At 49.7% G+C, this 12,650-nt stretch overlaps 1 protein-coding gene across 3 annotated transcripts in view; it reads left to right on the top strand.

Moving 5' to 3' along the window:
- Window positions 1–11,174, top strand: part of LOC147885902 (transcription factor LRL3-like) — a 42,699-nt gene extending 31,525 nt beyond the window's left edge. For all 3 annotated transcript variants that reach the window (XM_087396520.1, XM_087396519.1, XM_087396521.1), the window contains 2 exons: window positions 9,177–9,245; window positions 10,200–11,174. In XM_087396520.1, coding sequence (XP_087252646.1) covers window positions 9,177–9,245; window positions 10,200–10,700 — 570 coding nt within the window. In that variant the 3' untranslated portion in view covers window positions 10,701–11,174. The remainder of the gene's footprint in view (window positions 1–9,176; window positions 9,246–10,199) is intronic.
- The last annotated feature ends 1,476 nt before the right edge of the window (window positions 11,175–12,650 follow it).

Here is a 12,650-nt window from a genome sequence, read left to right as displayed (position 1 = left end):
TAGGCAGTGGTAAGGAGAGTGATCGGGCGCCACTGACGGATCTCCTGTCTATCTCCTCCCTTCGGGATGAGGCAAATCAGTCCCGAGGAGAGGCTCTCTGGCATATAACCGCTGCTGAAAATCCTCTGAAGAGCTGCTAGGAGGGGCTGATGGATCTGATCCCAGAAGGAGGTGAAGAATGCCCGGGATAGCCCATCCTCACCTGGGCACTTCTGTCCATCGATGGCCATCAAGGCCTCCAGCATCTCATCCGTGGTAAATGGTGCCAACAACGTCGCCTGCATGCTAGGTTGGACCAAGGAAGGAGTGTGCCTCCACACCTCCTCACGGGCACGACGAGTACGAGGAGCAAGCGGCTCCTGCTGGAAAAGGGTCCTGTAGAAGTCGGTGGCCAACCCCAAGACCTCTCCCGAATCCGTAACGATGTGTCCCTCCGCTGTCCTGAGACTCCGAAGCTGATCACCTGCAACTCTCTGGCCATGCGTCTTGAAGAACTCCCTGCACATCCGGTCACCCTTCCGAGCCCAGAAGGAGAGAGAGGCGTGATAGGAAAACTCTGAGCGACGCTGGAGTGTCTCCTCAAGAAGGGCTCTGGCTCGAAGGGCCTGGATCCGAAGCTCCTCCGAGCCCGGGGATGCCTGCTGGAGTCGCTGAATGGAGGCGAGGTCCCTCCGAAGAGCTCTCTCTCTACCCCACCACTCCTGTCGAACCTGTAGGGCTGCGAGCTGGCAGATCTGGCTGGACTCCTGCAAAGCTTGCGCCACCGAATCAACCAGATCCGCGCACTCGCCCCAGTCTCTGTCCCAAAGACTGCAAATATTGCTGCGCACGTCCTCCCTCGAGAAAATGGAGTCGGGAATCCGGCATGAGCGGGGGGGAAGGGCCTGAGCTGCCGAATCTAATGATAAGAGCACAGGCGCATGGTCGGAAAGTGTCGTCCCTGGAACTATACCGGCCTGACCGCCTCTGCTGATGGCCCAATCACTAACATAAAATCTATCCAGCCTCTCCAGGAGTCTGCCTCCTTCCCTGCGGAAGCCCCACGAGAAGTCCAAGCTCCCGTGCCAACGCCGGAAGGACGGGTCGCGCCAACAGTCCCTTCCTCCTGTCGCAAAGATAAAAGAGTCCCAAGCGGACTGCTCTGCCTGAGACATACCTGTAAACTCCGGTCCTCTGCCCTGCTGGTCCTCCAAGGTCTCCAGATTGTTGAAGTCACCTCCAACAATCCAGGAATCCATGTCTGGGAGAATCCCTGTAAGTGTCCTCCAGAAGGTGGCTCTACAACGGAGATTTGTGGGAGCATAAATGTTGAGGATTCCAACTCTGGAGCCCTCCAATTCCAGGCCTACCCAAAGGGCACGACCTGGTATCAACGTGCCATGACCGAAAACTCCCTGGGCTAGCTGCTCTCCCACGGAAGTACAGACACCACCACTCCTCCCCAGTGCGCCGATCGAGGGCTCCCAATAAGTGTGAGAGCGACCAGGGAGAATCTTCCCGCATCTACGGGAGTGAGCCGCCGAAAGCTTGTGCTCCTGGAGCAGAAGTACATCCAAACGACCAATCATCGCTGGCTGAAGTTCCTGTCTCAAAATGAGCTTCCTAGGACCACGGGTGCCAGAAGAGTGAAACCCGTTCACATTCCAGGATACGAGGTGTAGGCTCATGGTGAGGACTGGGAGGCTGCGAACAACTGTCTGCTCGCGGTCGAAGTCGAAGAAGAAGCTGACATTTCGGAGTGGAGGCGCTGGCGCTTATGGGAAGGTTTGGAGGGGGAAGCGGGGTCGTCCTGCCCGTCCTTCAACACCTTCAGCAAAGGCGAGAGGCCTTTGGTACCATGAACGAAAGCTTTCTCGAGCCAGCTCGAGATCTCTGAGGTGGACATCCCGTAGAAGGCACGGAGTTTCTGAGGAGTCCAGGCTCTGACATCTTGGGGGAGGGGCCAAGACAGGGGGGCCTGAGGATCACAATCAGTCTGAAGCGTTTGGCGGCGCAGCGCCACCGCAGGCGCACGTCACCCTCGGACCACTGAGTCTCGAGAAGCTGCCCACCGAACGGGCCTATCCAGGAGCAAACCTGAGCATGCGTCTGCTCCCTGAGAGCCTCCCAGACCGAGTCGTCTGTCCAGGTCTCGGTGCCGTCGCTAAGGAACGTGAAAGCAAAGCTAGGGCCATCCCTAGGGGCCAAGGCGGCTATCTTCCCTTCCGCCCCTTTGCGGAGCAAGAAGATACTGATGTCGAGGCAAGCAGGGAGGTCCCGAGGTCGGCCACATCCAAGTAGTCCCAGGGGCCAGATCTGTAAAAGTCACGGGGGAGCTCTCTCTCCTGAAGCTGAGGCCTGTCAGAGTCTGCCACTGAGGGGCTAGCGAATGGAGAAGCCTGCTCCGGTGGTGGTGTATACTCAGGGTGTCCTGCCAGCGGAGGGGGAGGGGGAGGAGGCTGGGGAATAGGCAGCTCAGACTCAGGGGCGGCTAGCGGAGGAGGAGGGGGAGCGGGGGCTGCCCTTGGCTGAGGAACCGTCGGTGCAGCTAGCTCTGCGGGAGAGCTGAAAGAGGCGGGGGGGGGAGGGATGGGGCTGCATCTGGAGCTGGGGCTGAGAAGGAGGGGGAGAAGACTGAGGAGGACGAGAGGGCTGAAGCTGCGGGTCGGGAGATATGGGGTGCAGTTGGGGGATGGGCTAGGGCTGAATGGGAAGAGGCTGGGGAGAGGAAGAGAGGGGGACCTGAGGCTGTGGAGGGCGGGCTACCGTCGAAGAAGATGCTCTCCCATGTCCCTGGGGCGGCTGCCTGTCGGGTCTCTGAGGTGCAGCTGCAGGCTGGGTAACCTCTGCCTCCTTGCCTTTATCAGAAATCTTCTTGTTCTTTCCTCTTTTCCTTCTAACCTCAGTCCAGCCGCCAGCTATCTCTGGTTCGGGCTCCGGCTGCCTCTGCTCCTCCTGGCGTGGCTGCCCGGAGGGGGGGGGGCGGAGAGCGGGGGGCGGGGGAGGTCGAGAAGAGCTGGCGAAGCGTGGGCAAACAGCCGCCAGGTGCCCAAAGCCGTGACACCTCAGACACTGTCCTGGCTGTCCGGTGACTACCATGCTCTGGGTGATGCTGCCGGCACCTGTCACGATCTCGATCACTGCCGGGAGAGTCGCAGGATCTGCCACAGCCACACGGACTCGGGGGGCTCCTGCCGTAGTCACCGCATCAGCGAAAGTATCGTGCATAACCCAGCCAAAGTGGGAGCCCATGTCCCTAACAATCGGCCGCAACTCAGCAGCAAGACCAGGAAAAACTAGCGTCACTGGATGGCGAGGTATACGGAACCGAGCATCAAAATCTGCTGCGCTGAATCCACGGTACCACGGGACTATCATGATAATCTTTCCATCCACTGATGTGGGGGAGCCAGCAATCAGGTTGCTCGCAGCTTTCGCATTGGAGAGTTTAAGCCAGAAGATGTCCCTTCCCATAAGGGCCACCTCCTCAATATGGCCGTCCTCTAGCATGAGAGTGGACTGGAGCCAGTCCCTGATGGCTGATCTGGAGGGGGAATGTCCAATGACTCTGCCATAGACAGAGGTAAGGGCAAAGTCATTGGCAACCTCCTGAACCCGAGATGATTGTTGCTCTGTCAGGATGACGCGGTAGGCATCTGGAGAGGGAGGGACCGTCTGGGCCTCCGGTTCCGGGCAGGGAGCTGCCATACCGCCAAGACAAAATGCGAGGCTTCCGATGAGGAAGAGGCTGCCACCCAAAAAGGGGGGGGGGTAGAAGCGGGAGGGTGGAGCCTGGGTGTGGCGGGAACGGAGGTGGCGCGGGGTGGAGGCGGGGAACGGGTGAGGTGGGGAGGCGGGAGCGGAAGCGGGGGCAGGGGAGAGGCGGAGTGGGGCGAGAGGGCGGACGGGGGGCGGGGGGAAGAGTGGGACAGAGGGGCGGGGTGGAGCGAATGGGCGGGGGTGAAGGCGGGAGGGGAAGGCGAGGGTGGAACGGGAGGGCGGAGAGGCGAGAGGGGGCGGGGGCGGGAGGCGAGGGGTGAGGGGGCGGAATGGGAGGCGGGGGTGAGCGGAACGGTGGAGGGCAGGGTGGAGCGGAAGGGGTAGCGGGGCGGGGGTGAGCGGAGCGGTAGCGGGGGCGAGGGTGGAGCGTGGCGAGGGGGGGCGGAGCGAGGCGGGGGTGAGGCGGGGAGTGAGGGGTGAGGGCGGGGGGGGCTGCGGTGAGGGGGGGGAGAGACGGAGGTGCGAGAGGGGGGTGAGGGCGGAGGGTAGGGGTGAGGCGGAGGAGGGGCGGGTGTGGCGAGGGAGGGCGCGATGGCAGCGGCGGGTGAGGGGAGGTGAGGGCGGAGGGGTAGGGGCGGGAGAGGGCGAGGCAAGGAGGGGCTAGGGGGAGGTAGAGGTACGGAGGGGGAGGGGAAGCTCGCAGGAGCAGCCACTCTTCATACGCTGTAGAGTGGTGCCTATGGCAGAGGCTAGAAGAGTTGTATGCCCAAAAGAGTTCAGCCAGTAAGGTTTATTGGTTGAAGAAGCTTGCCGACCTTCGCATGAAGGAAGGTACAGCTATGACCTCACACTTGAGTGAGTTCAATGCCATCTTTACTCAGCTTATTGCACAGGGTTTAAACTTGGACGAGGAGTTCAAGGCTGCATTTTTGCTGTGTACCCTCCCTGAGAGTTGGGACACTTTTAAGACAACCTTGTCTAATTCAAATGTCACTCTTATGTATGCTGATGTGGAGAGCTCTCTTCTCATGGAGGAGATGAGCAGGAAGAATAATGCGGGCAGCAAGTCTTCCAATGCTTTGCAGGTACAAGATAGAGGTAGGACTCAGCAGAAGGGGAGATCTGCTGGCAAGTCCAAATCCCGTAGTCAGTCCCGTGGTAAGAAAGATATTGAATGCTTTTACTGTGGTAAAAAGGGACACGTGAAGTCTAAGTGCTTCAAGTTTATACGGGATCAGAAAGCCAAGAAGGCTGAGGCAAAGGATGCAGGCAGTGGAAGCAAAGGCAAAGGCAAGGCCAAGGGAGATGACACTGATGCAGTGAATGTTGCAGCAGAGAACAGTGACAGTGACAGACATGATGTATTATGTTCTTCTGCTGTAATTGCACATACATTGGTTGTTGATGGCCATGACATGCACACCTGGCTCTTGGATTTAGGTGCTTCTTTTCATGTTACGCCTCATAGGGAGTGGTTTACTTCCTACACAGGTACTCATGGAGTTGTTCACCTTGGGAACAACTATGCATGTCAGATTGCAGGGATTGGCAGTGTACAGATAGTATTCCCTGACGGACACATATTTATGCTTGATGGTGTTCGCCATGTGCCGCAAATCAAGAAAAATCTGATTAGCACTGGCTTGTTGGATGACAGTGGTTACCACACCACATTTGGGGATTCCAAATGGGTGATTACTGATGGCCAGGTTGTAGTGGCTGAGGGTTATAAGAGTGATACCTTGTACCCTCTTTATGTTTCCAGTGTAGGTAATCATGTTGTTGCCGTAACCGAGCTGCCGAAGGTTTCATTGTGGCATAGCCGGTTGGGACACATGTCCGTTAAAGGAATGCAAGAACTGTCACGTTTGGGTTATCTGCCGTCTCTTTCATTTTCAGATTTGCCTACTTGTGATCATTGCATTTTTTGGAAAGCATTCTATGACTCCTCATAAGAGGAGAACTCCCCAGAATAGAGCACCGCTTGATCTAGTGCACACTGATTTGTGTGAGATGCCACAGCTAGCACTAGGGGGTGCAAAGTATTTCATTACTTTTATTGATGATGCCACACGCAAAGTGTGGGTCTATTTCTTGAAGCATAAGAGCGATGCCTTAGATGCTTTCAAGAAGTCTGTCGCTCAGGTTGAGAATCGGACAGGATGCAGGCTGAAATGCCTCAGATCCGATAATGGGGGTGAGTATGTGTCACATGCTTTTGTACAGTTATGCGAAGCTAAGGGCATTAAACAGGAACTCACAGCCCCTTATAATCCACCTCAAAATGGTGTGAGTGAGCGGATGAATTGAACTATTCAGGAGAAAGTTCGATGTATGTTGTCTTATGCTGCATTGCCCCATGGCTTTTGGGCAGAAGCCGTGCAAACAGCAATTCACCTAATTAATAGGTCGCCGAACAAGGCTTTGGAGCTGAAAGTGCCAGAGGAGGTGTGGTCTGGCAAGCCACCTTCATACAAGCACTTACGTGTGTTTGGCTGCGACTGCTTTGCTCATGTACGCAAAGAACTGCGCACCAAACTGGAGCCAAAGTCTTTCAGATGCATCTTCATGGGTTACGGTGACGAAGGTGAAATGGGGTATAGGTTATGGGATCCTGTCAAACGGAAGATTATACGCAGCAATGACGTCATCTTTAAAGAGGATAGTGTACACAAAGAACCCGTGCAACCTGTGGAATACAGGAGGGTTGTTTATGATGATGTCGGACAGCAAAGAATGCCCATTAATATGCAGCAGCAAGCTGCTGTAAATAACCCTGTTCAAGAGGGTATACAGGCTGATCAGCCAGACAATTTTGCCAATGATGCACCACTGGATATGCTAGCAAATGGCGCTATAGGACAGCCAAATATGGTGGTACAGCCACCCGTCATGCATGACGAACAGGCTAGACAACAGCCTAATACGGAGCATTTTGTTAGGAGGAGCAACCGTGTACAACGGCCTCCTGACAGGTTTGTTCCAGGAGCCAATAATGTGGCTGATTTTATCATGCTGACAGATTGTGGTGAGCCTTCCAGCTTCAGGGAAGCTATGGGAAGAACAGAGAAAAGGAAGTGGGAGAAAGCCATGCAATCAGAAATGGACTCCCTACTTCAAAATGATACATGGGACTTGGTGCAGCTACCTGTAGGCAGAAAGGTTTTGCCATGCAAGTGGGTTTACAAAGTCAAAGTGGATTCAAATGCTTTACCGAGGTATAAGGCCAGATTGGTTGCGAAGGGATTTAAGCAGGAGAAGGGCATTGACTTTGATGAGATCTTTTCCCCTGTAGTCAAGATGACTACTTTGAGAGTAGTGTTAGCTCTTGTTGCTCATGAGGACATGGATTTATGTCAGATGGATGTGAAGACTGCTTTTCTTCACGGAGATCTCCATGATGAGATCTACATGAGTCAGCCAGAGGGATATGCTGTTAAAGGAAAAGAGAAGCTTGTGTGTAAGCTCAAGAGGAGCTTATATGGACTCAAGCAGGCACCAAGGGAATGGTACAAGAAGTTTGATGCCTTCATGCAGTCCCAAGGGTATCATAGGTGTGAGACCGATCACTGCTTGTACACCAAACGGGCAAAGGATGGCAGTTTGATGCTACTCATTCTATATGTGGATGACATGCTGATTGCCAGCAAATCTCAGTAGGAGATTAGTGCTTTGAAGAAGCAACTGCATAAGTCTTTTGACATGAAAGACTTGGGTGATGCAAACCATATACTTGGTATGCGGATTATTCGTGACAGGTCCAAGGGACTTTTGTTTCTATCACAGAAGGAGTACATTGGCAAAGTACTGCAGAGGTTTAAAATGGAGGGGGGGAAGTCTATTAGTACCCCGTTGCCTCCACATTTAAAACTCAGCCGTGAGGACAGTCCCAGATCAGATGATGATAAGGCTGAGATGGCCAAGGTTCTGTATGCATCTGCAGTTGGTTCTTTGATGTATGCCATGGTTGCCACTCGTCCGGATATTGCTTTTGCGGTGGGAGTCATCAGCAGGTATATGGCAAATCCAGGCAAGCGGCACTGGGAAGCAGTGAAAGGCGTCTTGAGGTATCTCAAGGGTACCAAAGACTTGTGCATATGCTATGGTAGGCAGGATGCATTGGTGCATGGTTTTACAGATTCAGACTATGCAGGGAATGCAGATAACCGGAAGTCTACTATCGGTTATATTTTCACATTTGCAGGAGGTGCTATATCATGGGTGTCTCGGTTGCAGAAATGCATTGCACTGTCAACCACTGAAGCTGAATATATTGCAGCCACTGAGGCTTGCAAGGAAGCAATATGGCTTACTCGGCTGGTGGGAGATTTGGGCATTACAGGAGATATGCTAGTTTTGCATTGTGATAGTCAGAGTGCTATCATGTTGGCAAAGAATCCGGTCTTTCATCAGAAGACCAAGCACATAGATGTGAAATACCATTTCATCAGGGAGAACTGGAAGACAAGCGGCTTGAGCTTGTGAAGGTGCATACTGATGATAATCCTGCAGATTTGCTCACTAAGAGCTTGCCTACAGAGCGGTTTGCACATTGTCGCCCCATCATGGGATTAGGTTGAGACCATTCTTATTTTATGGTCTTGTATACAGTAACTATATATTGCTGTAATTTTTATTCTTTTCTCCCCTTTAGGCACATTGGCCTTTAGGTGGGAGGTTGTTGGGGTAAAGGCACATTGCCACCCTTTAAATGTTACGACCGCTATGACTGTCCTAAGACAGTCATAGGGTGAATACCTAATCCTAATAAAACCTTTGAGTTTGTGGTGTGGCTCAACGCATTCTTTACACACCCAGTGTCTCTGTCTCCGACTGTTCCACTCCCCCCTTTCCCTCACATCTTTCTATCTTAAGTGGTGCATTGCCCTATCAGCTAGATTTAGATGCTTCTCTAGGTGACTCAAGTGAAATTGTTTAGTCTTCACATGTAGTTGTAGCTTGAATGAAGAGATTTTGGACTACCTTTTGATTAGCCTTCTCCTTTAGCGCTAGCCTTCGTCATGGCTGAGTCTGCCCTGCACCTCTGGAGTGCTAACAGAAACTCAGTATGAAGACTTCGTATAAATGGATGCTCAAGTATGTGTGGGCGTGTGGATTTGTATGTGTGAGAGCATATGTTTATACTATGGTCTACACCCACTGTTGGGCGTTGATGACGTTAGTGGGGATGTCATAGTAGCTAGTCCCTGCTATGCGTGATGGAGTTCATGGTTTTGAACCTTATGAGTGACTATCATGAGATTGAAACTGCTCTATGTTGTGTTTTTAGAGGATGAGTTTGGGCATGTTTCTGGACTCATCTAGGTAAAGGCTTGCGTGTCTCCCTTTGCTGGGTTTCTGTGCATAGAAAAGGATCTAGTAAATGGTCCTGGATTATTTGGTTGAATCTGTCATTTTGTATTTATCTGAGTGGATCGTCAACTGCGCATCACTAAATTAATCTGCACTCTATCCAGGTTTTGAGCATGAGCAGGTTGGGTGGTGCTGCTGCTGTTGCACCTTTTGTTGCCGATCTCCCTCCTGAGGTACTTCACCCCCTTTCACTGTGGATTTGTGTAATACTATATTTTGGGTACCATAAATGCAAACCCGTGGGTCGAATTACTTCGTTGGCTTTATGGATGCTTCTGCTGTACAACTTTGTTTTAACACATACCATGTAATGCCTTGTATGCACTAGACTGTCGTGCAATTGCAGCTATCTAGGCATGATTTTTTTATAAATGTAAGGCTTTGTGTGGCCATGTGATTCTCTCTCTCTCTCTCTCTCTCTCTCTCTCGTGTGGAGGGGGTAAGTCTAGTGCTTGATACCATTTGTCTATATAATTATGTAACCCACCATTGGGTGCTCATGGACTTCTCAAGAATATCATAACCTTTAGCTCTTGATATGCATGATGAATTTGAGGGTTTGTATCCTTCTGATGCATGTGTGAATGTGATGCTTTACAACCTTTGTTGAGGTTGTAGTGTGCTTTTGTTTCTCATTAATGATGAGTCTGGACGTGTTTCTTGATTCATCTTGATATTTTTTTGCCATTTAAGCAAGCACATGGACATTGGTCTTCCCCTTCATTATGGCTGGTTTTATAATTTATCGTTGGAGCTTTGGCAGGAACCAGTATATTGTTGTGCACGTGGTCGTGTGTGTACGTGCACACGGTCCTTTGTCTGCGTGTTTGAGGGCACAATGATCTGCATCCACCTGCGAGTGCTGATATTGTTGGTGGATATGTTGATAGTAGCTAGTTTTTTGTTCTTAGTAGCTGGTTTTGGTTACGCATGATGGACATATAGATTTTACTTTTTGCCTGGCTATCACTAGTTTCAAAAATTCTACTTTCTACACGAGGGGTATGGGCAGGTTTTCGGGATGATAAAGACTGCTTTTGGTCGGTCAACTCATATCCACAGCTTTCCTAATGATCATGGCTGCTCAACAGAACTCAGTAGCTTACATGCGCATTGATTATTTTCAGGGGAAGAATAATTTGATTGCTGCAGCATTAGGTCGGACTGCTGGATCTTCTCAAGATCTAATGGCAGCAGCCGAACTTGAAGTAGCAGGACTAATGGAACAAGATATGGGTACAGCTATGCAGTTTTTGCAAAGCAAAGGGTTGTGTCTTATGCCCATCTCATTGGCAACTGCAATTTCAAGTACCAATGCAAGGCAAGGAACAATCTCTCAAGGAGAACAAGGCCTCACGAGTAGTGAGCAGCTGCAGATGGGTTCGTTTTCATCATCATTCCTGGCAAGCTGCTGCAACACTGTGGCTTCCAGTGTAGTGATGCCATCTGCCGGTGGTGGCTCTGGGATTGGTGTGACAAATGCAAGTGCTGACTGTGCAAGGAACCAACAGGACAACATTCAGACATTTATTATTGATAACATGGACACACCTGGATCACTAAACCAATCATCTGCAGCTATGAGTGGATTGAAGGCGAATGTGGAAACCTCTACTCGATGCCAATAACATGTTAAGCTTACATCTGGAGGAATCCACTGCTTGCCTCCCTTCCACAATGGTCTTTAGAGTCTTGCTTTTGTGTTGATCTCCTACGTTCTGTGGTTTGCCTCTCTGGCAATTTCAGTGCCTTAACATGCTTTGTAGATGGCCTCTAGCTCCAAAACATGGAATAGTACATACTTGTATTTTTGTCCTCTTCAATCTTACACTGTTATACATTGGAGTTCTTTCACTTCTGTTAACATGTCAGTGAACGAGGAAATGGAAGATCTGAAGGAAAACTGTTTTAGCAGATCAAACTCTTTTTCCTACAGCAGTTCACATGGATTGACCCAAACTACCCAGACTTGGTCAAGCTCTGTTGATTTCGTGTTGGGTCCTTTTCAGTGTCTTGCAAAGGATGTGTCAGAACGCAGAGCATTTAAACTCAGGACCCAGAACTAATTTCTTTTTGTAATGGGAAATACAGCTCTTATTTTACTCCAACAAAGCATTGGGGATTAGCATGAGTAATGTTATTTCAACAACTTAAGCCACTGATTCAGTGCCAGCTAATGTTACGTACAAGGGATTTAAGAATGTGCCCATCTTTTTGGGAAGCTTTCACTAGTCATGCTGCTCTCTCTTACTACAAGCAAAAGCATCACGATTGAAATTAATATTGTTTGTAGACTGCTGTGAATGCGCATCAGGGATTACCATGAGTAATGCTATTTCAACAACTGAAGCGAATTATTCAGTGCCAGCTTATGTTATGTACGAGGGATTTGAGAATGTGCCCATCTTTTTTGGAAGCTTTCACTAGTCGTGCTGCTCTCTTACTAAGCCCAATCAAGCAAAAGCATCACGATTGAAATTAATATTATTTGCAGACTGCTGTGAATGCATTGCTGACCCTCCAGAGTCTGTTTTGATCACTTATGACCTTGGTAACTCTAGCTGTTTTCAATGCCTGCTTCTTGATCAACATAAACAAGGGAGCACAGGATGTGCTCAACCAAGATGTGTAATTTAATGTAAAATTTTGTCATGGAGTATCCTAAGCCATGTATCTTACAACGTTTTTAAAAATAAAATTGGTTCGGTATATTTGTCAAAATTCTCTTGCAATCTGTCGTTTGTCATTGTGTCATGCTTTCTTTATACGTTGTTTTTGTCATTGTGTGACAGTCCAGTGTAACCAAAAAACGCGTTTTGCCTAGGCGAAACATGTAGAAATGTTTCTAGGCGAAACGTTTCGCCTAAACGGGCGAAACACCAATGCATTGGGCGAAACTCCTTGGTGCTAGACTGTTACTGTTTTTTACTCTTTTGAGAGTGCTTAGTGTGTATGTGTGTATTTGAGAGCTCTTTTCACATAGAGAGAGAATCTGGAGAGAATTATTTATGTTTGCTCTATAATTTATAAAAAATACAAAATTTAAACCCGTTGCTAGGCGCTTCGCTTGGCGAAATCTAGAAATGTTTCTTGTGACACTAATTGTGTCATGCTTTCCTAGTACAAAATTGTTGAAAATGTTTTAGAGTGTATAAAGCACCTTTTTGAAAAAACTCATAATTTGTAATATACCCACGATATCGTATTGTGTAACGAAAATGGCTACAACATGCTTGTCAAGTTAATGGTTGTGCAAGTCTTTAGGTACTAGCGATTGAGGGGCGTTACGTGTGTTGGAAGAACCCCACGGGGGCTTGTGCCCCACCATAGCTTTTTGTAACTTGCAAACTATCTTTTTCATTCCATTGATAATGTATCTTGTGGGTTGTCTCATGTAATTTCCTCATCTAGATATCCATTGAGGAAAGCATTATTAACATCTATCTAGTCGATAGGCCAAAGAAAGTGTGTAGCAAGAGCTATGAACGTTATGAATATAGTCATCTTTGCAACTTTGTGTAATCTTTCCACACTCTTGGGCATCCCTTAACAAAACCAACAAAACCAACCAACTTTTG

The sequence above is a fragment of the Dipteris shenzhenensis genome, chromosome 25, assembly GCF_047967505.1.
Source record: "Dipteris shenzhenensis isolate YYH24624 ecotype China chromosome 25, Dip_SZ_1.0, whole genome shotgun sequence".
NCBI lineage: Eukaryota > Viridiplantae > Streptophyta > Polypodiopsida > Gleicheniales > Dipteridaceae > Dipteris > Dipteris shenzhenensis.
The sequence above is the reverse complement of the archived record's forward strand: the minus strand, read 5'-3'. Positions and strand labels throughout refer to the sequence as shown.